At 39.9% G+C, this 22,569-nt stretch overlaps 1 protein-coding gene across 2 annotated transcripts in view; it reads right to left on the bottom strand.

Annotated features, from left to right (window-relative positions):
* Positions 1–7,109: 7,109 nt before the first annotated feature.
* The window catches only part of LOC134754304 (general transcription factor IIF subunit 1), a 44,792-nt gene continuing 29,332 nt past the window's right edge, over positions 7,110–22,569 (bottom strand). For both annotated transcript variants that reach the window (XM_063690545.1, XM_063690544.1), the window contains exons 11-12: positions 15,870–16,014; positions 7,110–9,269 (exon numbers count right to left, since the gene is read on the bottom strand). In XM_063690545.1, coding sequence (XP_063546615.1) covers positions 9,062–9,269; positions 15,870–16,014 — 353 coding nt within the window. In that variant the 3' untranslated portion in view covers positions 7,110–9,061. The remainder of the gene's footprint in view (positions 9,270–15,869; positions 16,015–22,569) is intronic.

Raw genomic sequence — 22,569 nt, 5'->3', positions numbered from 1 at the left:
GGGAAAACGGGGAAGGGGAAGAAGGATGAACTGGCTCGATAACATCAAACAATGGACAAACATCAAGGACGCGGCCACGCTAACAAGACTGGCCAAGAGTAGAAACGACTTTGCAAAGGTGGCCACCGACGCCCGCTAGGGCATGGTAGCAGAAGAAGAAGAAGAAGAAGAAGACGCGGCTTGCGTTTACATACGCACCACGGATAGTTCAGACTCCATAACCGTCAGATTGCTTTGCGCAAAAACACGAGTTTGTCCCCTTAAACTTCAGACCATACCTAAACTTGAATTAGCAGCAGCTTTGTTGGGCGCTCGACTCGTTTCCAAGGTCAGCGGAGCTCTCCGTTGCTCCATACAGAAAAAGGTTTTTTGGTCCGACTCCACTATAGCACTTGGCTGGATAAAAACAAGCCCTAAAATACTTAAAACATTCGTGTGTAACAGAGTGAATGAGATTCGTGAGCTTACCTCTAGAGACTCGTGGCGACATGTACCTACTGATAAAAATCCCGCTGACCTGGCCTCGAGAGGAGTAGCTCCAAGTCTCCTTGTTGAGTCATCTTTGTGGTGGGAAGGTCCAGTTTTCCTGAAACATGACGAATCTCAATGGCCGCAAAACCCCACCACCGAGACCGCTTTACCTGAAATAAAAGTCTTACAATCAAACATAAATCAAAACAATGAAACTAATAACTTAATTGACATAAAAAGATATTCAAGTTCATTACACTTAAAAAGAATAATTGCATATGTACACAGATTTATAAGTTATTGTAAAATCAAAGAAAAACATAATCGATCAGTAGGACCCCTTAAAGAAAATGAACTTAGTTCAGCCTTAACTTACCTTATAAAACTAGCCCAGTCAGAGTCATTTAAAGATGAACTTAAACTAATAGAAAATAATAAAAAACTTACCTCATCCCATATGTTACAGCTGTCTCCTTTTCTTGATGACGTCGGCGTGCTGAGAGTAGGTGGTCGGCTTAATAATAGCGAATTTAGTTATGATAAAAAGCATCCAGTGTTACTACACGCTAAACATTATTTAACAAAATTGTTGATGCGAGCCGAGCATCTACGCTTACTGCATGCTGGCCCTCAGCTACTCCTGGCAAGCTTCAAAGACCAGTTTTGGCCCCTGGGAGGTAGAACGTTGGCACGAAGCATATATCACTGCTGCGTAATATGCACTCGTCTTAGAGCCAAAGCCATGGAGCCGCTGATGGGCCACCTACCAGCACAAGTCGAATTACTCCTAGCTACCCCTTTGCTATAACGGGAACAGATTTCTGTGGTCCATTTCCAATTTCAAGCAAAATAGGACGCGGAAATCGAATTTGCAAATGCTACATTTGTATATTTATTTGTTTTTGGACTAAGGCAGTCCACTTAGAAACCGTTAGTGACCTTAGTGCTAAAGCATTCATTGCCTGCCTTCGCAGATTCATTTCGCGTAGAGGAAGACCGAGTAAAATTTATTGCGATAACGGTACTAATTTTATTGGTGCAAACAATGAACTGGGACGAGCATTACAAGCAGGCATGAGTTCCATATATAATTACACAGCCGAAGAGCGCATTCAGTTCATATTTAATCCCCCTTATTCCCCCACATTCGGCGGGCTATGGGAGGCCAATGTTAAATGCTTATAATATCATTTAAAAAGAACAATAGGTAACTCTTGCTTAACGTTTCCGGAGTTAAGTACCCTTTGCACGGAAGTTAAAGCAGTTCTTAACTCCCGACCCCTTACCCCTCTTACATGTAACCCCAGCGACCTTTCTCCCCTCTCACCAGGGCACTTCCTCATCGGGCGTCCCCTGACTTCGCTGGCGTCCCCTCCTGCTGCATCCGGAAAGGGCATAAAGACGCGCTATCAGCTGCTCGTGTCGCTGCGTGAGAGTTTTGCGAAGAGGTGGAAAAACGAGTACCTCTCCGAGCTACAAAAACGAACAAAATGGAGACATCCCTACAGAGATCTTAAGGAAGGCGCTATGGTAGTGTTTAAAGAGGATAACCTACCTCCCATGAGATGGAAACTTGCACGTGTCCATCGACTATACCATGGCAAGGACGGAATCGCCAGGGTAGGCGATTTTAGAACGATCAGAGGGATCGAACGACGGGCACTGAATAAGGTGTGCCCCCTCCCTGATGACAATGATGAGATGTTGGAAGAAGCTTCAGCGCCAGCCAATGCTACCGACACCTCAGCTTCCTCCAACGGCCCCCCAGCATGTCTACGACAACAAGTTACCGCGCGGGGTACGGACCCCACCACAAGCCATTAGCTCCAGCGGCCGCCACAGCGCCGCACGCGTCTTACATACATAAACGCGAATATCAACCCTTGTATCAGTTTCGGATACTAAATCCCTATTTCATATACATCAAGATCTTTTACTTGCACCATAATCGCCTGCAGACGAAAAGGGACGGGCATACTTCGTTGCTGCTCAGTACAACCGTATTGACCAGTATAAAATGAACCCCGCAGACAAGAAACAATTTTCAACAAAATAATGAATTTCACAATTAACTGGAATGTTATTCCATCTGTTTTGTATTTGGAAGTCTTAGATTACTTGCCACACCATTTTACGCTGCAATATAAATGATTAGCGAACGAATTCAATTATTTACGATTTATTTTCGTACAGACGTGCACACTGCTAATAGGTCGTATTCTTGGGCGCAAGGCGCAAAGAGATGGGTAGGGGTGAGTAAATACTGAGTATTTACTCAGTATTTACTCAAAGCATACAGTAAATACTGGTATTTACTCATTTTGGTGAGTAAAAACGATTATTAACAAAATTTCAATATTTTGGTGAGATTTAAGTACTAAATTGGTTTTTATTTAATTGTGTTAACGTGTATTAATGATATTTATGTTGTAAGAAGCTTATTACGCTTAGTTTTGGGCAAAAAGGTGATTATCAGTGAGAGGTAATTTGGAATTTAGCGGATATAGACGTGATAAAGTATAGTTAACAATTTTGTTTTAAATAAGAAGGTACTTAATTACTTTCAAAGTTACTTATTTACTTACGTTCTAGATAAGTGCATGTTGCAAGCTGATTCACATATTATACAGTTTTTAACCAGTTCTTTATTAAAATAAAACTGCGACGAAAATACTTTACAATATAGCTCTTACCAGATAGCGCGGCGATTGTTACATAGTATTTATAGTAGTTCTTACGGCTAACTCTTTGTCTATTGTAAGTAAAACCGCACGTGCTACTACCTGCAAAAAAGGTTCGGTCATTGGCATATAATTCTAATAGGGTATTTGACTACTAGTCAAATCAGTTTCTTTTTTCGAACTGTCAAAACGATTTTGCTACTACGGAATTTATATGAAACACTAGCATGTGAAGTCACAATCAAATTACGTACTCTTTATTGTTTTATACGGGCTGTAAAATAGAAATTGTGTCTAAAAATAACTGCTGTCTACGTTTCTCTATTAAACTTCTGGTGCTTTATTTTATGCATGATGTAAAATAATTAATTTTAAATACAGTCAAATACGCTATTGTCTTATCAATATTCGGTAATCTAAAATATTAAACACGAACTTTCATTGGGCATATAATAATATAATTTGGCTGTGTATAATATTTTAGATTGTTTTATTTCTTTTTAAAATGTGGTCTCCTCCTCCTCCTTTTATCGGTTACCTCATCACTGAGGGTCGTGGTCACTTCTAGGTAACTTCTAGCTTCTCTTGGACAATTTGCCGCTACTTCTTTCTGTCTGTCGCCGAGTGTAGGGCACCGTGGAGCGTTACATCAAGGGCTGAGCGAATTTGGTCTGTCCACCGCATTGGGCTCCTGCGTCTCGGCTTATCGCCTTCGATTTTACCAGTGATTACCAGCTTTTCCAGGTTATCACTGTCTTTCCTGGCATTGTGGCCAAAATTCATAAAAATACAACTCATATTGATTAATTTAAGGCTCCGTTTTTGTTGCCAATTTATTAATTTGAGTACCCATGGCCAAAATGGTTACTGAGTGGGACCCACGGAACACCATAGACGGTGCAGGCCGGGGTTCAGGCAGACCGAAAAGGAGATGGCGGGACGACTTGGACGCATTCTACCCCAAATGGTGGCAAAATGCCGATGACAGGGTCGAATGGAAAAAACGAGGGGAGGCCTTTGCCCAGCAGTGGGACACCAAAGTAGGCTAACTAAAAATAAAAAAGCACCCATATTTTTTTTAAACTACCCAAATTCGATTAATTAGTCGACCGGTTAAATACGTGGCAATTACAATGGAAAACTATTAATTAGGGAGGAGGGGGAGAGGAGTTACAAACTTTGTGACGTCACTTTAATTTCACTTGTAGTCGAAAATTGTTTTGATTGTTTGTATTCGCGATACAACTAAATAAGCTAGTTTTTGAAACGGTATATCGTATCGGTTTCGTGTCATAAAATTTCTAATATTCCTATTATTTAAAATATTTTTATTAAAATAACTATATTTCATTGAATTTGCTAATTTCTTTGAAAACAAAATTGTCAAATATGTGAAGTCACACGAGAGGGAACGGGATTGCCAAATGTGAAATCACTAAATTCGTGTGATGTTATTTATGGATGACCCCCTAGGCCAACGTTCAAAAACCAGTGTAAGTAAGCTCTCCGATAAATATATATTTTATATCGGATAATGCGCCTTTGTTACGCATCTCGTTGACATATTTTAGACTGGTTCTGTAGCGTTCGACTCGCCGAAACTCAGTAACCGTAGAGGGACCCCACACAGCCTCGCAATTTTTCCGTAGTTCATTTTGAATCTTATTGCAAGTTCCATAGAAATTGTAATTCAATAACCGGTTAAATTGACCGAACCGTTTTTTATTGAGTGAGTAGCACGTGCGGTTTAACTTACAATAGACAATGAGTTAGCTGCAAGGGCCAGCTTGAAAATTAACGACTATACATAGTACAGCCGTATAGTATACGCGGTCAAAGTTAGCGATTCTTTTTTTTTGCAGGTAGTAGCACGTGCGGTTTTACTTACAATAGACAAAGAGTTAACCGAAAGGGCCAGCCTGAAAACTAACGACTATAATTAAATCATATTTTAACCACACTAAATACATAGTTACGGTATACGGCAAATACGGGTATTTTAGGTAAATATTTGGTGGGTTTTTACTAACTACCCATCTAGTTGCGGCCAACTGCTGCTTAAAAAGCGTCGTTCCACGCTGGGTTCCACTCTCCCATTAAAATAAGTGACTGAGGACTGGAATAGAATCCACAGGTCCGCCTTTTAGAATCCTGAATCCCCGTACACGCCAAATTACGTGTTTTCGCGGCACTTACGTCCTTTTATGAAGAGTTTTTTTAATGAAAACTCAAAAATGACCCGACCGATCATGTTTAAAATATTTTTTCTCAAAGTGTTTTCTAGGGTCTATTATCCTGCTATTTTTTCATATTTTATTAAACTTTGTTCCAAAAGTTATAGAGGGATGAACATTATTTTGGCCTTTGCAAACGGTTTTTTTCCAAAAGTAATAAATTTATCGAAAAAAGTGCATAATAACATATACTGAGTAATACTGAGTATTTACTCGGTATTTACTCTTGAGTATTTACTCACTACCCATCTCTAGGCGCAACTGATCGGAGCGGCGCGCGAGCAATCTTATATAAGACCTATACACCATACGGGCGGTGACCGCGAGTCGTCCTATAAGCTCGGTCTATAGGGGGTGGGCTGTGGTTTCAGTACAAGGCGTTCGAATAAGTTGAATGTATGGCAGAGTAGAGATATCGGTCTGTAACTTTTCGCATTGTCAGGATCTTTGCCTGGTTATAGTTTAGAGTAGCAATGACGTGAGATTTACTCCATATCTTTGGGAAAAACGTTGTATTGACGCTTGGCTTTGGGTCCGAAACATTTGATTTGTTCGACCCTTATATCATCGAGTCCAGCTGCCTTCCCATTTTTTAGCTTCAACATATCTACGTCTAATTCAGACATGAAAAACAGAACTCTAGTATTTTACTTGAAATAACAAAAGTCGTCTAATACCTTAAGAGTTTGAGGCAAAATACACGTATTTTCGGCATAATTAGGGTTTGATTTTTGTTCCCTTGAAAAACCGTTTTTCAAGGCCACGCCGCCGAAACGCCGCCGCCGCCGACCGATTTTGACCGGCGCGCCGCCGCCGCCTAAATGTCTATCGGCGCTCATATCTAGTTGTCGTGCGCTTCTCATACAACTATCAGTTTGTCTGTAGCTGTACCTGTATCGGCCCTAAGTGAGAGTTGGACGCACATCCTAACTACCATCATCTCAATTCATTACAATTTTTACAATGTTCATTTTTATCCGTAAGACCTACTCACGCTTGACCGGTTTCTGGTTGGTTTATCGGCAGCGGGATACGATAAAAACAATAAAATACGTTACTCATTTAATGAGATGAGACCCTTCCTTTCATATTATTTTTAGTCGTAAGTAGACGACGACGACGACGACGACGACGTTTACTACGAGTATAGTACATTTGTATAGGTAATATTGACTAATCTTCAACAAGGGACGTTGTACGATAAGTTACAAGTGACACATTTTGCAAACAGGACGTTTGATAAATAAAAAACCGACCAAGTGCGGGTCGGACTCGCGCACCGAGGGTTCCGTACTTTTTAGTATTTGTTGTTATAGCGGCAACAGAAATACATCATCTCTGAAAATTTCAACTGTCATGTCATCACGGTTCATGAGATACAGCCTGGTGACAGACAGACAGACGGACAGCGGAGTCTTAATAATAGGGTCCCGTTTTTACCCTTTGGGTACGGAACCCTAAAAAGGGATGATTTAGAGCAACTGGGACTTGATTTTGCAAAGGTCTATTTGGCGAGAGGATCATTATGTGTAATATCCTAACCAATATTGCCCAAATACATTCAATTTAGTTTTAATTTAAAATGACAAATCATTAAAAAATGTGCCATTCTCAACCAAAAGGGCATTTATAGTCTTTATAGCTTCAATTTGAAATCAACCTTATCCACAAGCGACAATGTGGTACCTTTTGGTTGAAAACGTCACAAATTAAAAAAGGTACAGCAATCTCAAAATTATATTTTATTCTATTTTAAAACTGCATAAATGAGAACATAAGGGCTTCACCTGGTACTCGTACCTATTTATTAATTTTATTATATATGTATAATTAACATTAGGAAATTACTTTTCATCATAGTTGTCGGTAGGTACTCGTTTGCAATTGCATGCAGTTCAATTTGAAAGAAGAGGTCCGCTGTGTGTTTGAATGCCATGCCATGCCAGTGACCATTACGTTTATTTACTATACTACAACATAGTTTTTACGCTGGCGAGCTACCCCGGCCCGGCTACACCGTGCTTACAGAACTATATGGAGAGGAGAGGACTCTCATAAATCTCATAATGGTTACTGTGTTCCTTGAGTCTCTCGGTCCATCATATTAAATTAATACTACACAAAAATAAACCGTATATATAGCAGGGACCGACCCGCTATCCCTTATCCGGATTTTATAAGGGTATTGCATAAGGCTTAAGTCACCATACCCTTTGCCAGATGAAACCCTTTCATTTTGCTTTTAAAAACCCTTATATAAAGCTAGCACATTTGAGTAATCGATAGCCCAAATACCCTTACAAAACCCTTATCATCCGCTCACCAACACCTTGCATATTGCAAATAAGGGTTAGCCTTATAAAGGGCTTCCCTTTTAGCATATAAGCGTGCTAATTTAAATCGTCTACCTTGTTCATAAAGCACACATTACTTCGAACCTGAGCGATTATCGTCGGCGGCGGCTGTAGGCACGTATTTTCTTTCCTTTTCATACACTAGCGTAGATATATTAATCCTGTCTCTTTCACGCAAGGCTGAACTACGACATTACTAAAGGGAAACCTTTATAAAAAGCACTTAAAGGGTAACCCTTATTAAGGGCTAGCCTTACTTTTGGTTAGCTTTTCGGTAAGGGTTAGTCAAAGGTAGGGGTATGAATGGGCTTGCAGTACAAAAGGGAAAGGTCTTTCAATGTATTAGCCGTGTTTAAGGGACGCCCATTGAAAGGGTTTTATCGCGGAAAGGGTTGTCCGGTCCCTGATATATAGTCCGACAAGAAATTGTAGAAATTAAAAAGTGGCAATACTGTAGTGTCGTCCCGTTTTCTTTGATTGTTTTGAAAGGGACAACACTACGGTATTGCCACTTTTTAAGTTCTACAATTTCTTGTCAGACTGTACATGAAGTTTACAAAACTTACTGCTTTTAATTTATTATTTATACATACAATACGCTTATTGAGCCCAATAAATACCGAATTGTCCGTGATAATAAGGTCCACAGGTTTTGTTTGAGTGTCGGAGTCTAGTCTACTATGGAAAATGGCGTCGCTGCGCAATTGCGCCAACGATGCGTCAACCAGCAGCCACACAGTTGACTAGACGAGTGTCGGAGTCTAGTCTTGTCTAGTCAGCGCTATCGAAAATGGCGTCGCTGCGCAGTTGCGCCAACGATGCGTCAACCAGCAGCCACACAGTTGACTAGACGAGTGTCGGAGTCTAGTCAGCGTCAGCGCTATGGAAAATGGCGTCGCTGCGCAGTTGCGCCAACGATGCGTCAACCAGCAGCCACACAGTTGACTAGACGAGTGTCGGAGTCTAGCCTAGTCAGCGCTATGGAAAATGGCGTCGCTGCGCAGTTGCGCCAACGATGCGTCAACCAGCAGCCACACAGTTGACTAGACGAGTGTCAAAGTCTAGTCAGCGTCAGCGCTATGGAAAATGGCGTCGCTGCGCAGTTGCGCCAACGATGCGTCAACCAGCAGCCACACAGTTGACTAGACGCCGACGCTCGGGAGACGCTACGCTAGTGTTAGTGTGGGGTGTCCCTAACTGTTACTAGGTGCATGGCGCTGATACGGCTCCATACATTTGATAATTCTGCGAGTGTCATCCAGATGCAACCAAGAGCGCAATTATTCTTACACTTACTGAAGAGTTTTAGCAGATAAATAAGTTAGTTGTTTTTGATACTTAAATACATCTTGCCGTTGATGTTCTGCTTGACGGGGTTGATACGCTTGAGGATCTGCGTCATGGTCTCTAGCAGGCGCTCGGAGCTGACGCCGGTGAGCTTGGACTTGAACTTGGTGAGCAGCTCCGTGGTGGTCATGGGCTTGCGCGCCAGGTAGCGCCGAACCGCCTCCTCCGTCACGCCGCACTCGCTGACAACAAACTCACAGGTCACTCTCTTCTCCTCTCCCTCATACCTCTCTCATACAACGCAACGCCGTATTAGAGAACAGGATTGTAAAGCTAAGGATCACAGTTGGGTGCAGTTAAAATTGGAATAGGGTATTCTCCTACTAGTCAAAGTCAGTTTCTTTTTTAGAACTGTCAAAACGATTTGCAAATATGGAATTTATATGAAATACTACACAATAAAATAAAATAAAATAAAATAAAAAGTTGTTTATTAAAAGAAAGATTTTAAAATTACAACAGGCTCAGTGGTCCCACACTAGGCTAGGCCTGTATCGTGGTGACCGCTCTACAGATTTACTACATAACAAGTTTAGGGGTATCCTCTAAAAGTCTAAACTAAACTAAAGTAAGTCTCTTATCTTACAGTTCTTACATTGAATGAAATGAAATGAGATACATGCAAAACTAATACTAACATTACTTACTAACTAACAATTATTACATTGTAGTTACAATTTCAAGAGCGTACCAGAAAATCATGATGTGTGTCATGTGAGTGTGAGTATGATGTGTATAAGTGTAGTGATTGTGTCTGATGTCATTCAGTGCCTGTACGAGCGAGCCTGAAGGTTTATTATGGAGTATAATTTAGACAACTCGTTTCATTATTTGCTCAGTTTCATGGTAGTTCTGGCTATTTAACCAGTTGAAAAGTTTTCTCTTGGCTTCGGATAGGGATGCGTTCTTAATGTCACAATATTTTGTGACCACATTGTATATGTATGGGTGGAGATGACTGGGGAAACGTTTTGCAAAAATTGTATTCGTGCTCGGAACTGGAATTTTGTACACTCTTCTGCTTAGCAGGTACGCATAGTTTTGGGAAGCAATGGTGTTACGATGTATCATGAGAGTAACCCTTTGAAACATAAGTTGCCGAACTGACAATACCTTCCATTCTTTATACAGAGAAGCAGTAGGGAATAGCCGAGGCTTTCTGAGCATTACTTTTAAGATAAAACGTTGAGCTCTTTCTAGGGTTATGAGGTTTGAGCTGGCAGTTCCTCCCCAAATTGTGATACAATACGCGACCACTGGTTGGCAAATGGCTGTGTATACTAGTTTAAGTATATCTTTGCCGGCAGCGTTTCTGAGTAGTTTCATAATATATATTAATTTTCTAACTCTAGCGGACACAGAATTTATATGGGCTTTAAAATTAAGATTTTCATCAAGGGTAATGCCTAAATATTTTATTGTGCGGCAGTTATTGACACTATTGTTATCCTTACTCCCCGGGCCACTAGAGGGGTCTGTCACTAATTTAATTTCAGGGCGGTGGCTGGGAGATGAAGCTGCAGTCTTGTGAAAACAAAGGTATTTGGTTTTTGAGATATTTAAAGTAAGTAAATTATTTGCAAGCCAGTTAGTTACTAAAGCAAGCCCCCTCTCGGTAGCTGCAAAACATTTTTCCCAGGACGATTCGTGAAAGATTAGGGCAGTGTCGTCCGCATAACAGATAATTTCGGCGCCTATGGAAAGGTCTGTTAAATCATTGATGTAAATCAAAAATAGCGTTGGTCCGAGAATGCTTCCCTGTGGGACCCCGTAAGGAATATTTCTTTGAGAGCTGACCAGGGCGCCCAACTTTAAGCACTGGCTACGGTTTGTTAGATAGCTTTTAAACCATAGGAGTGCCGTACCTCGAATACCCGACAGTTCAAGCTTCCTGAGCAAAATTGGTATCGAAACTGAATCGAACGCCTTGGCCAGGTCCAAAAAGACACCGATGCACGCGTTACCCTCATCCAAATAATTAGAAACAAGGCGAGTAAGAGTTGAGACAGCATCCTCAGTCGACTTCCCATGCCGAAAACCGAATTGACTCGAAGAAAGCATATTCTCTGATTCAAGAAATTTAACTAATTGATTATGTACTATTTTTTCAAAGATTTTGGACACGCTTCCTAAGAGACTGATGGGGCGATAATTACCTGGGCAGTCTTTGGCGCCGCCTTTATGGATAGGAATAACTGCTGCCACCTTCCAGTGGTCCGGAAAGTAGCCAGTTGATAAGCTTAAGTTAAAAATGAATGTCAGTGGCATAATTATACAATCCTTGATGTGCTTTAGTAGAATATTATTAATATTGTCAAGTCCGGGTGCGCTGTCCGATTTGAGATTCCTAATCAGACTCTCTACCTCAGCCTCATCAGTAGGGCCCAGGAAGAGTGAATTGGCCGGGGTTCTCTTAACTGTTTCATTCGCCGACAAGTTGCTTTCTGTAGTTTTAAGCCGATTTAGGGTTTTATTAGCTAAGTTGTGTCCTATCGAGGTGAAATAATTGTTTGAGTAATTAAGAGAATCTTCAGCATTTGGTTTAATTAATGCAAGCTCAGAGGGGTGAATTTGTTGCTGATGAGTAAACGTTATATCTTTGATCGTACTCCACAGTTTCTTGGGATTGTTTGTATTATCAGCTATTCTTTTACGGTCATATTCATCCTTAACTTTACGTATTAGGCCTATGTAAAAATTCCTATATCTGGTATAAGTTAACTTGGTTAGGTCACAGCCTTGATTTCTACGATATTCAGAATGTAATTTATCTTTATGTTTAGAACATCTAATAAGTCCTGGAGTCATCCAAGGCTTAAGAGCATGAGTAGATCGACTTATGATTTTGGTGGTTGTATGTCTCTTAACTATAGTAGTTAAAGTATCAGAAAAAACTTGTGCTGCTTCCGTTGCAGATGTCTTAGTGGTAACATTATGCCAGGATTCTTGGCTAAGGTCCGTTTTTATAGCTTCAAAATTTAAAGTATTTTTTGTCTTAATGAGTTTTGAGGTTTTAGTTTTAGCACAAGATCCAATACCCAACATGACTATGTCGTGGTCTGTAATATCGGATGCACATACTACCGATTCCAAGGCAAATCTCGATCTTACAAAAATATGGTCAAGACAAGCATTATTCCTAGTCGGCTTATCTATTGCTGCAGTCAGCCCTAGGCTTGCCATAACACTGAGATACTCCGATGTGTCCGGGTCTTCGTTAATTATATTAATATTTATATCACCAGCAATAACCAAACAGGGAGGTTTCCTTATACACGATATCATGCTTTCAAGAGAGATTAAAAAGGGGTTTATATTACTAAAAGAGGGTGATCTATAAATACCTAATAAAGAAAAATGATCCGGGATGCTAACGAGGAGGCAGTCGCAGTCCTGTACCATAGGCTCGGTGACAGTAGCGTTTAACTCTTTTTTTACATAGGCGACCACTCCACCTGCCTGGTTATTAGTTCTCATGGTTCGGTAGGAGATGTAGCCATCTATATGCCCCACCTGCGAACCTTCCCTCAGCCAGCACTCTGTCAAGATAATTACATCAAATTTTATATTGATTCTGTTAAACGTTACCAAGAACTGGTCAAAGTTATGTTGCAGGCTCCTAATGTTAAGTGACAATATTTTAATGGGATAGTTATGAGAAATAATATTGTTACACAGCTCTGGAGCTTCCACGGCATGACAATTTACCAGTAGAGACTTATCCAGCTCATCTACGATGTCTAGGCCGGCCGTAGTGAGTAGGCTTCGCAAGCGTCGCCGTCGCCGTGGCTCCAGGCTGTACTAGGAAATTTACTTAAAGCAAACAAAAATAAAAGCGGAGTTGTATTTCCAAAAATTTGAAAAGGTTGGTTCGCTCGTAATGTTGTGTGGTGAAAATAGTGAAAATGTGTGTTTAAGTAGAGTGAGACAGACATATGTGTAATTTCACAGAAAACAGTAAACAGAAAATCAATTATATGGAACGGTGTAATAAAATTAATTGCTATCAGGAAAGCAGTCAACGTTGCCCGCCGCGTTTGTTTGATCTGGGCCAGAGGGGAGAGAAGAGGGGAGAAAGCGGTCCATATCCTCAAGACGGCTAATATGAATAGCACTGGATCCATCTCGCTTACGCACAAACACCGAGCCGCTCGTCGTCCAACAGTACTTGAAGTGGGCTTCTGATGCTCTTTGTCTTGCGGTACGAAAAAATAGTCTATTTGCTCGAGTCAGGCGTTCATTGACGTATATCTTCTGTGGGTTGTCAGTGTTCAGGATATCAGCGGTAGTAAGATTCCGCCTAGTTCTAGCTGCTTTTAGATAATTGTCTCGTATATTCCGGCGAGTAAAACGAATTGCGATCACACGAGGTAAATTATTTCTGCCGCTGCTGCTGGATGCTGGCGCTCGGGGGCCCGCTCTCCATACGCCGTCCAAGTCGTTGTCGTTAAATTTTAGGCCTATTTTCACGGCTGTGGCAAGAACAATGTGATGAAGGTTTTCGTTCTGGTTCTCTGGAAAACCGACAATTTCCAGCTCGTTCCTTAATGAAGCTTGCGCTTGTCTATTTAGCTGGTCCTGCAGTTGGGAGACGGTTTCTTTCAGTACTAAGTTCTCGTTTTGTTTATCTTCCAATGCTTTTAGTCTGTCCTCCGACTGTTGGATTCGGGTAACAACACTATCCAGGCGTGCGGTGCAGCTGTTTATTGAAGATAATGCTTCCGTCAGTTTGTTATTAATTTCAGATACGTCGTCGCGTAACTGCCTGATTTCTGATGTCAGTTCGCTTATTTCCGATACTCTGGTAGGCTCTTTCTTTTTTCTTACGGTGATATCACATGGCATAAATGTGCGCACGGGTGTCATAGAGTTGTCGCCGCCCTTTTTGGAGGCCGCCTGACAGTCAGGGCAAGCCCAGGCCTTTTTTTGTTCTGTGGTGAGGCTTAAAGCGTTACCACACACCTCTGCATGAAATGATTTACAGCAGTTTTCTTGTTTACAGGTTATAGCTAGGCCATCATTGATTTGAAGGTAGCAGCCGGAGCATACTTTTTCACTGTTTGTTCCTGCCATTTTTCTTAGTACGAACCTTGTACCACGAAACACGATACTGCGGGCCGCGAAGCGTTGAAGTCGCTGTGGTATATGGGTTATCTGTCAAAAACTTCCTCGCGTCCGATATCGTGGTACGAGGGCGTGATGAAAGCACTACCAGAGAAAAACGTATTCACAGTAATAGTTACAACCGATTTTACCGATTGTTTCTATATTCACTTATTAACACAGATTGTAAAGTTTAATTTTGTGTAGGTTTTATCGAGTATAACTGCGTATAACTATTTGTTTACAAAATAAAACGGCGCAGCAAACGAAGAATGCGCGCGGTAGGGATACCCGCCTACCCACAATGACGTCACGGTCATCTCACCTACTTTTTATACTTCAATCCGATTGATTGTGTTTAAAAATAAGTGCTATCTATGTTTTTCTAATAATAATCTGGTGCTTTGTTTCATGCATGGTGTGAAATAATTTATTTTAAAAATAAAAAATATTAATTATTTAATTTTTATTAATATTTTTTTTATTAATTTATTTTAATAATTTATTTTATTTCGAATACAGTGTAATACCCTATTGTTTGAACGCTGCCACGGGCACAAAGTGCAATTCTAGACATAGATCGCTCTTTAGTGATGCTGATGAGACCGCCGGCATGTTGACTACCTCAATTTTTATCGATTGTTTTTCTGAAGTTGTATTTTTATTGTGCAATAAAGAGAGGTGTGCAATAAAAGTCTATCTATCATAAATTCATTTTAAACTCGATCTCGATTGATGACTTGACTTTTTAGCCTTGAACATCGCCGTCGAGTCGCTTGCCTATCGGTATTCTATCGGATATTTATATTCCGGGGGGTGCACGCACAAGAACTGAACGACCTGATTCCATCTTCCACTTTCCATCATCGAACATCCAGGCGCGGGGAGCGAATGCACCCGTTCGTGGTCCACGTACCATTTGTTCGCACGAAACGTTTTGCCTGCTCCTTTCCGGACGGCTAAAGAATGGAATGCGCTCCCGCCATCTGTATCCCCTGATCAATATGACCTCGGTCTCTTTAAAGCAAAAGTGAATAGGCTATTGCTGGACCGGTGGGCTCCATCTTAGGCCCTGTCTTCACTTTCCATCACGTGTGACTAGGGCTAATCGCCGATCAGTTTTTTTAACTCTGTTAGATGGTTAATAGGTGGCGCTACTGGCGGTTAAATATGTTTCATGCTTAAAACAAGACACTCTCATGTTACTTTTGTGCCTGTGACAGCGATCAGATAAACCCAATTTTACTTAGTGCGGTTAAATAGCACTACCTAAGTAAGGTGAAAGTTTTCATAACACAAAGCTAAATAATAAGGGACGCGGCGCTGTAAGGTTAACAGTCTTCTTTGATGCATTCCTGTTATCATTTATATTTATGTAATTGTTTTTTGTAATTTTGAAAAGTGCCCCTGTGGCCTATTTGCCGAATAAATGTTTGATGTTTGATCCCTCATTAGGGACACAGGGCTCGCAGAAGAATTCTCCATTTGTCGCGATCTTGAGCGGCTACTTCTAGTTTTTTCTAGCCGAGTACATTGGGGCCAGCCTCCTTCTCAACTGATCGCCTCCATGTAGTACAAGGCCTCCCTGGCCGTCTACTGCCAGCGGAGGCCCTGTTTGGCCAGGTGGTTGTCCGGTTTTGTTGATTGATAAGAACCTGATTCTCGCAAAGTATACTCACGTGTAGGAGGGGTCGATCTTGGGGCGCTTGGCGGGCGGCGCGGCGGCGGCGGCGGCGGCGGTGGCGGCGGCCGCAGCAGCCGCGGCCGCGGCCGCGGGCGCGGGCGAGACAGAGCGAGATGTGCTCGCGCTGCCCGGAGCGCTCGCTGCAAAAGACACACAACTATGTAACTGTACTTCATGTCTTCAAAAAAACTTAAAAAAAAAAGATAAACCGACTTCAAAAAGGATGAAATAAAATATTATCCGTTTTAGGGTTCCGTGTTTAAGTATATGCGTTACCAACTGATATGTTTGAAGTCGGTGCCAAGCCAAGTAGTAACAATACCAGTCAAAAATAATCAGCTTTATGTCTACAAATCCCATTACAACTGTACAAATTTTAAGACATTGTTTAGAGCGTGACGCATGAATGAAAAACATAATCATGTTTAACTCTAAATTTTTTTAAATAATCAGAATTTTCCTCGAGTCCGTCTGGGAAATCATTCCTGTTACTAAATCAATTCTCTGCCCCATCACTGTCCCAATCCCTCAAACCCCCCGATCACTCAACCTCACAGCACAACAACCCCTGATCACTGAACCCTCGACCCTAAACCACCAACCCTTCAACCGCCATTCCCCGACCCCTAACCCCAGACCCCTTAACTCCTCACCCTAACCCCCAATACCTTAACTCCCAACCACTCAGTCCCCGACCCATCAACTCCCCTCCCCTCAACCCCAAACCTCATACCCCCCAAACACTAATACCCTCTACCTTCACCTCTCACACCTACCCCTCACCTCTAGTCTCTTTGGTTGTTTCCAACACTACGTACATCAAAAATCATAATACACATACGAGGGAAGTTCCACATTTCGTCCGTGGTCTTCATTATCAGTAGCCTTACCACGAGTTTGACATTGATATATTCGCTATCGCGTGCTTACTGTTTATGCATCTCGCTCGTACTGGCATATTAGTGTATAAAAAGTTATGAAGACGCTAGCGAATATTTAGTGTCAAACTCGTGGTTAGGCTACAGTTGCGCTACATGAAATTGGTGGTTTTTGGGAGAAAATGCTTGAGTTACTTTAGGAAACACCGAAATCACCATACACATGCCTTTAAAAATTGAAGAGTTCCCTCAATTCCTCAGGGATCCCATCATCAGATCAGAACCAGATTAATATGGGACCAACTTGGAAGTAGGTCCTTTCCAACAAAAAAAGAATCGGACAACGGGTCTCGGGAGTAATCGGTGAACATACATAAAAAAAAATAGCCCAAACCGAATACAGAACCTCCTCCTTCTATGAAATTGAGTCGGTTAAAAAAAGCGTCAAAAAACTATTTTTCTACTCGAGTATAATCTGTGTATTACAACTTCATATGCAACACTACAACCTTACTCTTTTCAACGTTGGATAATCTATGGCACTTCCGACTCAAGCATAAGAATATGATAAGAATTTTATCGATACGGTTGTCAATAATAAAAATTTTGAAAATAGAACTTCATACATTTCGATAAAATATTTCGTGTTTAAGGAGACTCGATTCAATGAAAATTAGCCTACTTAAACACGCTGCTGCGTCGCATCTGCTTTGTAATCACAAAGCCAACGAAAACATTTTATTTTATGTTGAAGTAGAAACAATTTCAATTTATTTATTTCCTTTAAGTGCAATTTTAAGTTTACATCATGTTGTTCATAAGAGCAGGAAACGATTCCTCCGTACTAGTAAAAACTGTATGACGGCAGGAAGCACCACCTCTCCCGGATCACATTTACTCTTATCTAGCAGTAGGTATACATGTATTTGAGCAGTACTAGATAGATATATATGTGTATATATATATATATATATATATATATGTAATATTAATATTGTATAAAGATGACAAGAAAATGAAAAAATAAAACAGGTTGCAACAAGCAAAAAACAAATAGTGTGTGTGTGTGTGTGTGTGTGTGTGTGTGTGTGTGTGTGTGTGTGTGTGTGTGTGTGTGTGTGTGTGTGTGTGTGTGTGTGTGTGTGTGTGTGTGTGTGTGTGTGTGTGTGTGTGTGTGTGTGTTGTGTGTATGGAAGCATATATGGATATGTAATATGTGAGGGAAGCACAACGTATATAGAAAAAAATCGATATCAAGATTAGAGTTTTAAATGATTCACGGTTAGTTTCACTAGACTTATATTGACCGGGATATCAAGATTATCAAGCATTGCGTGACTGATGGTTCATTTTAGGTGGAGGTTAATACTTTAAAAGTTCAGGTATTATTAAGTTAGTTAACATTTTTGTATTAATTGTATTTAGTTAAGTTTAGACAGTGATTTTTTAGAGTTTTTCAGTGCCATCGTAGTCGTATAATTTCAAAAAAGATGTAACGGCTGCTTTACATCGATTCACTGTTCGCTGGGTTAAGTTAACATTTTTCGAGATCTTGTTGTACAGAAATGGGCCAAGGAAAAAGGCAAAGTCATGGGCAAAGCTAGTTCTACTAGGTGGATTGATAAAAATTCGGTTTCTCCTTCTCTCAGAAACTGCTGAAGATGGTGCTTTTTTGTGTTGTTTTAGAATGATGGACTTTATATATAATTGTCTTACCGATAGAACATTAAATTCTCTATATATAGCGGTCGTTGAGTATCTGAAATTTTTAAATGTAGCTACCTTAATAACTGCTCTTTGAGCTCGTTCTATTGCAATCATGTGAGACTTTTTGGCACCTCCCCAAGCTTCAATGCCGTATGCTATAATGGACTGGCATAGTGCAAAATAAAATGTACATTTTTGACAACACTAGGATCCCTCAAATGCCTAATGTTTTTAAATATATACATTAGTTTTCTTACTCGAGAACATAGAGTATTAATGTGGTAGTTCCATTTTAGATTTTGATCTATATTTACACCAAGATATTTAACAACATTAGTTCTTTCAAGTGTGTAGCAGTTGCAGGGAGCCGCGTAAGTATCTGGACAAGTGTGACCTTGAATATAAAACTTAGATGGTTGCATGGAGTTCTTTATGCTTAACGTAACATATTTTGTTTTGCTTAGATTGAGAGATAAGGAATTTTGATTGAGCCACTTCATAACGTGATACAGGCCTTTTTCTGCAGTATACTTAACATCATGCCATGATGGTCCATCAAACATAAGTACAGTATAATCAGCAAAGGTCACAATAGCTGCATTTCTTAGTTTAAGGCGACAGAGGCCATCTACATATATTAGAAATAAAGTAGGGCCAAGAACGCTACCCTGCGGTACTCCGAATTTTACCAGCGTCTCATCACTTTAATGTTCACCTAAGTTATAAGTCAGGAACGCGCATGTGACACCTTTCATATAGCAACATCCATACCCTACGAAAACAGCTTAGCGTTGCTTGTTAGTCTCCATAGGCTACGGTGGCCAAAATCGAGAGAAAAACTGTCTTAAATTTGAATTTAGCAAGGAGCAGGTACCAGGGCCTCATGAGTTACGAGGAGGTGTCGCGGAGCTCGCGTATCTTAGCTGTTTACTTTTGGTTTGTTTAGGTACCTTTACGATTCTACTAGTTGAAAGTATTAGTTTTTTGTCTGGTAGAAAAAGTATTGTATACAATCGTGATGATATAATCAAGCTTTTCAATCTCGTACCTTACTTAAGCAACTCAGCAAGCTTCGTTGCTTAAACACGGTACTCGACTGATAAGCTCTCTATTATATCACGATTGTATAAACACGCACACGCTGCAAAGCACGAACGCTGTAAAGGGCTCGAAACGTAACTAAAATCGCCTCGAAAGAAACAAAATGTATGTAAGGATTTTTTGTTTCGTTTCAACCCTATGATGTGGGATGTCGTTGGATAGGTCTTTTAAAATAAATAGGGGTTTTAGAAAAACATTTTTTGATAAAGTGAATATTTTCGGAAATAATCGCTTTGAAAGAAACAAAATGTGTGTGAGAATTTTTTTATCGTTTCAACCCCATGATGTGGGGTGTCGTTGGATAAATCTTTCAAAATAAATAGGGTTCTTTGAACAACATTTTTTGATAAAGTGAATCATTTCGGAAATAATTATTTAGAAAGAAAAAAAAGGGTTTTTCCTTCTAATTTTTGAACCATTCATCCAAAAATTATGAAAAAAAATCACAAAAATAGTGATTAATAAACACATTCGAAAATAGTTAAATCAATCGTGATCAGTTAAGCCGTTTTTGAGTTATCGCTAAAAGTCTTTCCTTCTTATTTTCTTGAAAAGCCTGGCAACCCTTATTTGTGACCGGATTTTTGCAGGCAACCCTATACCATTGTATTCGCAATAAAATTACCATTATTTTGATATATAGGTAATTCAAGCCTCAGACAGATGGGTGCAATTATCGATTTTAACTCGCCTGTTTAAACACGGCAACCTCATAATAGTGACCGGAAAAACATAGGCAACCTAATTTATTCATGTTGTAGAAGTTGTATACTTTCCATTGGAACTTATTTCGTTCGTCAGACAAATCGGTGAAATTTGAAGAAAAAAAATTATTTTCAAAAATTTATTAAAAATAGCCTTGACCATATTTATTTAGACAACCTTATTTATTTATGTTCAGGAACATATTTTCTTTCGTAAAATATAAGTTTCATCCGTCAGACGTATGGGTGAATGTCGACCATATATAACGTATCTTAGACCATATAATACGTCAAGCAGGCTGAGAAAATTTGTTGATACTAAAACGTGACGTGATGGAACCGATATTTTAGGATATCTTTTTATGTTAGGATTAGGATGGAGAATACTGACGATTCTTAGTAGAACGAGCCCAAGGAAGTCTAGGATTGTGTCAGGTATCAGTTTTTTTTAAAGCGCTAGGTAATAACTACAAGTAAAGCAATCCCTTACTGACCAGCCTCTATAGTATTTTTCAAACTGGAAGGGTACGATGATAGATGTCATCTCCATACAATTTATAACCTAAAAATGTCAAATGTCGCAAAACTGTATTGAATTCTATCATCTATCATCGTACCCTTGCAGTTTGAAAAATACTTTACAGTACATATATGCTGCTACATACGTTACCGCCCGAGTGCAGTAATTAGTACAATACGTGCATATGTCGAAAATGTAAAGGGACATATGTACTGTAAAACGTTGTACAATACACGCGCGAAAAGGTAAAGGTATTTCCTACTTTTCGCACTTGTATCGTAATGTACTAATAATAAAGTAGTAATTGTAAATAAAAATTTAAAAAAAAATTGTATGGCCTTCTAATTATAACTTTTATAGAAAACGGGATATTTATCATGTTTATTTATATTATTTATTTCCCGATATTTTGGCCGGTCTTGCAAGACCGGTCGTTGAGGAGATCCCTGGGGGAGGCCTATGTCCAGCAGTGGATGTCTTTCGGATGATATCATTCATCACTTCACTTGTTGGTGTAGATGGATTCACATAACGCATGAAATAAAAATTTTTCATATTTGTTATCCGTAGTTGTCCCTGTACCTGAAAGAAAAATAATATCATGATAGCACAAAATCTCTAATCATCTAATGTTATGGAAGAAAGATGATGCAACAATATGGATTCCAATAAAGTTATCATTTACTTACCTGGTAGTAATAATTGTGTTTTTCATTCATAGACAAAATTCCATCATTTTCAACTCCAGGAAAGTTTTCATTTTATTTTATTGCAGTGAGGATGTCCTGATTTGTTCTGGCTAATGAAGGAAAACAATTTATATCCAAGATTGCCTCTTAATTTTACACAATACCTAAAAAATCTACAGTTAGTGATACATTGACAATTCGGCAACCAAAACAGTAATAATTACATTATATAGGTATTGTCACTGTTTATTATCCTAGCATTACGGAAGAAGTGAGAATTATTTTCTAAAAATATATCGGCACGAGAAAATTACAATGTACAATGAAGGAGTGAAACTGTACCTTACGACACTTCACCATCATGAATTCCGCTTCAATTGAGCGTGAATTTTCCTGGATTTTCGCGGACCAGGATTTTTGTAACTTGATTTAGACGTTGCAATCATTTTCAATCCACAAACAAATAAAATTGACAAGTCACATAATAAACATGGGGTAGTTTTGATCACGCTTTGATGTCTATCAAGTACCTGTCAAGTATCAGTGCCAACAAAAAATGCACTAAAAATTACGGTACTGCAAATTCGCGCCGATCCGGCCGGCCGAGGCATCTAGGGCTCCCGGTATCCGTGTTACACGCCGAAACGAATACCCGTGTTCTTAAGCCCGGCGGTACTAAGAACCCGGTTTACACGGAACCGCCGGGATTCGAAAACGTTTCGAAGGAACGTTCCCAAGAAACGTATCTCAGACACGTATCTCCGTTTACACGGGTACTTAAGACCGTTCCGAACGGGTCTGAATACTCCGAACCAGTTTGAGCCAATGTACAATGGTAACAAGGTCCACTATTATTATGTTGACTTCAGATGAATTCGTTTGTCGTACGATTTTTAAAGTGAAGCTTTTATTCTATCGCCCCAATTTATTAAGTTAAGATTAAATTAAAACCGCGATTTTAATACCGTAAATCGAATTAATTTCCCATTTTTTTAGTTAAATGCCTACAATCCGAAAAAAGTTTCACTTGCATTGTGGTTTCATAAAACCCCACAATTACTTTTTTTTAAATTGTTTTTAACCGTATTGATAAAAC

The sequence above is a fragment of the Cydia strobilella genome, chromosome Z (genome assembly GCF_947568885.1).
Source record: "Cydia strobilella chromosome Z, ilCydStro3.1, whole genome shotgun sequence".
Lineage (NCBI taxonomy): Eukaryota > Metazoa > Arthropoda > Insecta > Lepidoptera > Tortricidae > Cydia > Cydia strobilella.
Note: the sequence above shows the minus strand (reverse complement) of the source record. Positions and strands in the feature narration are given on the sequence as shown.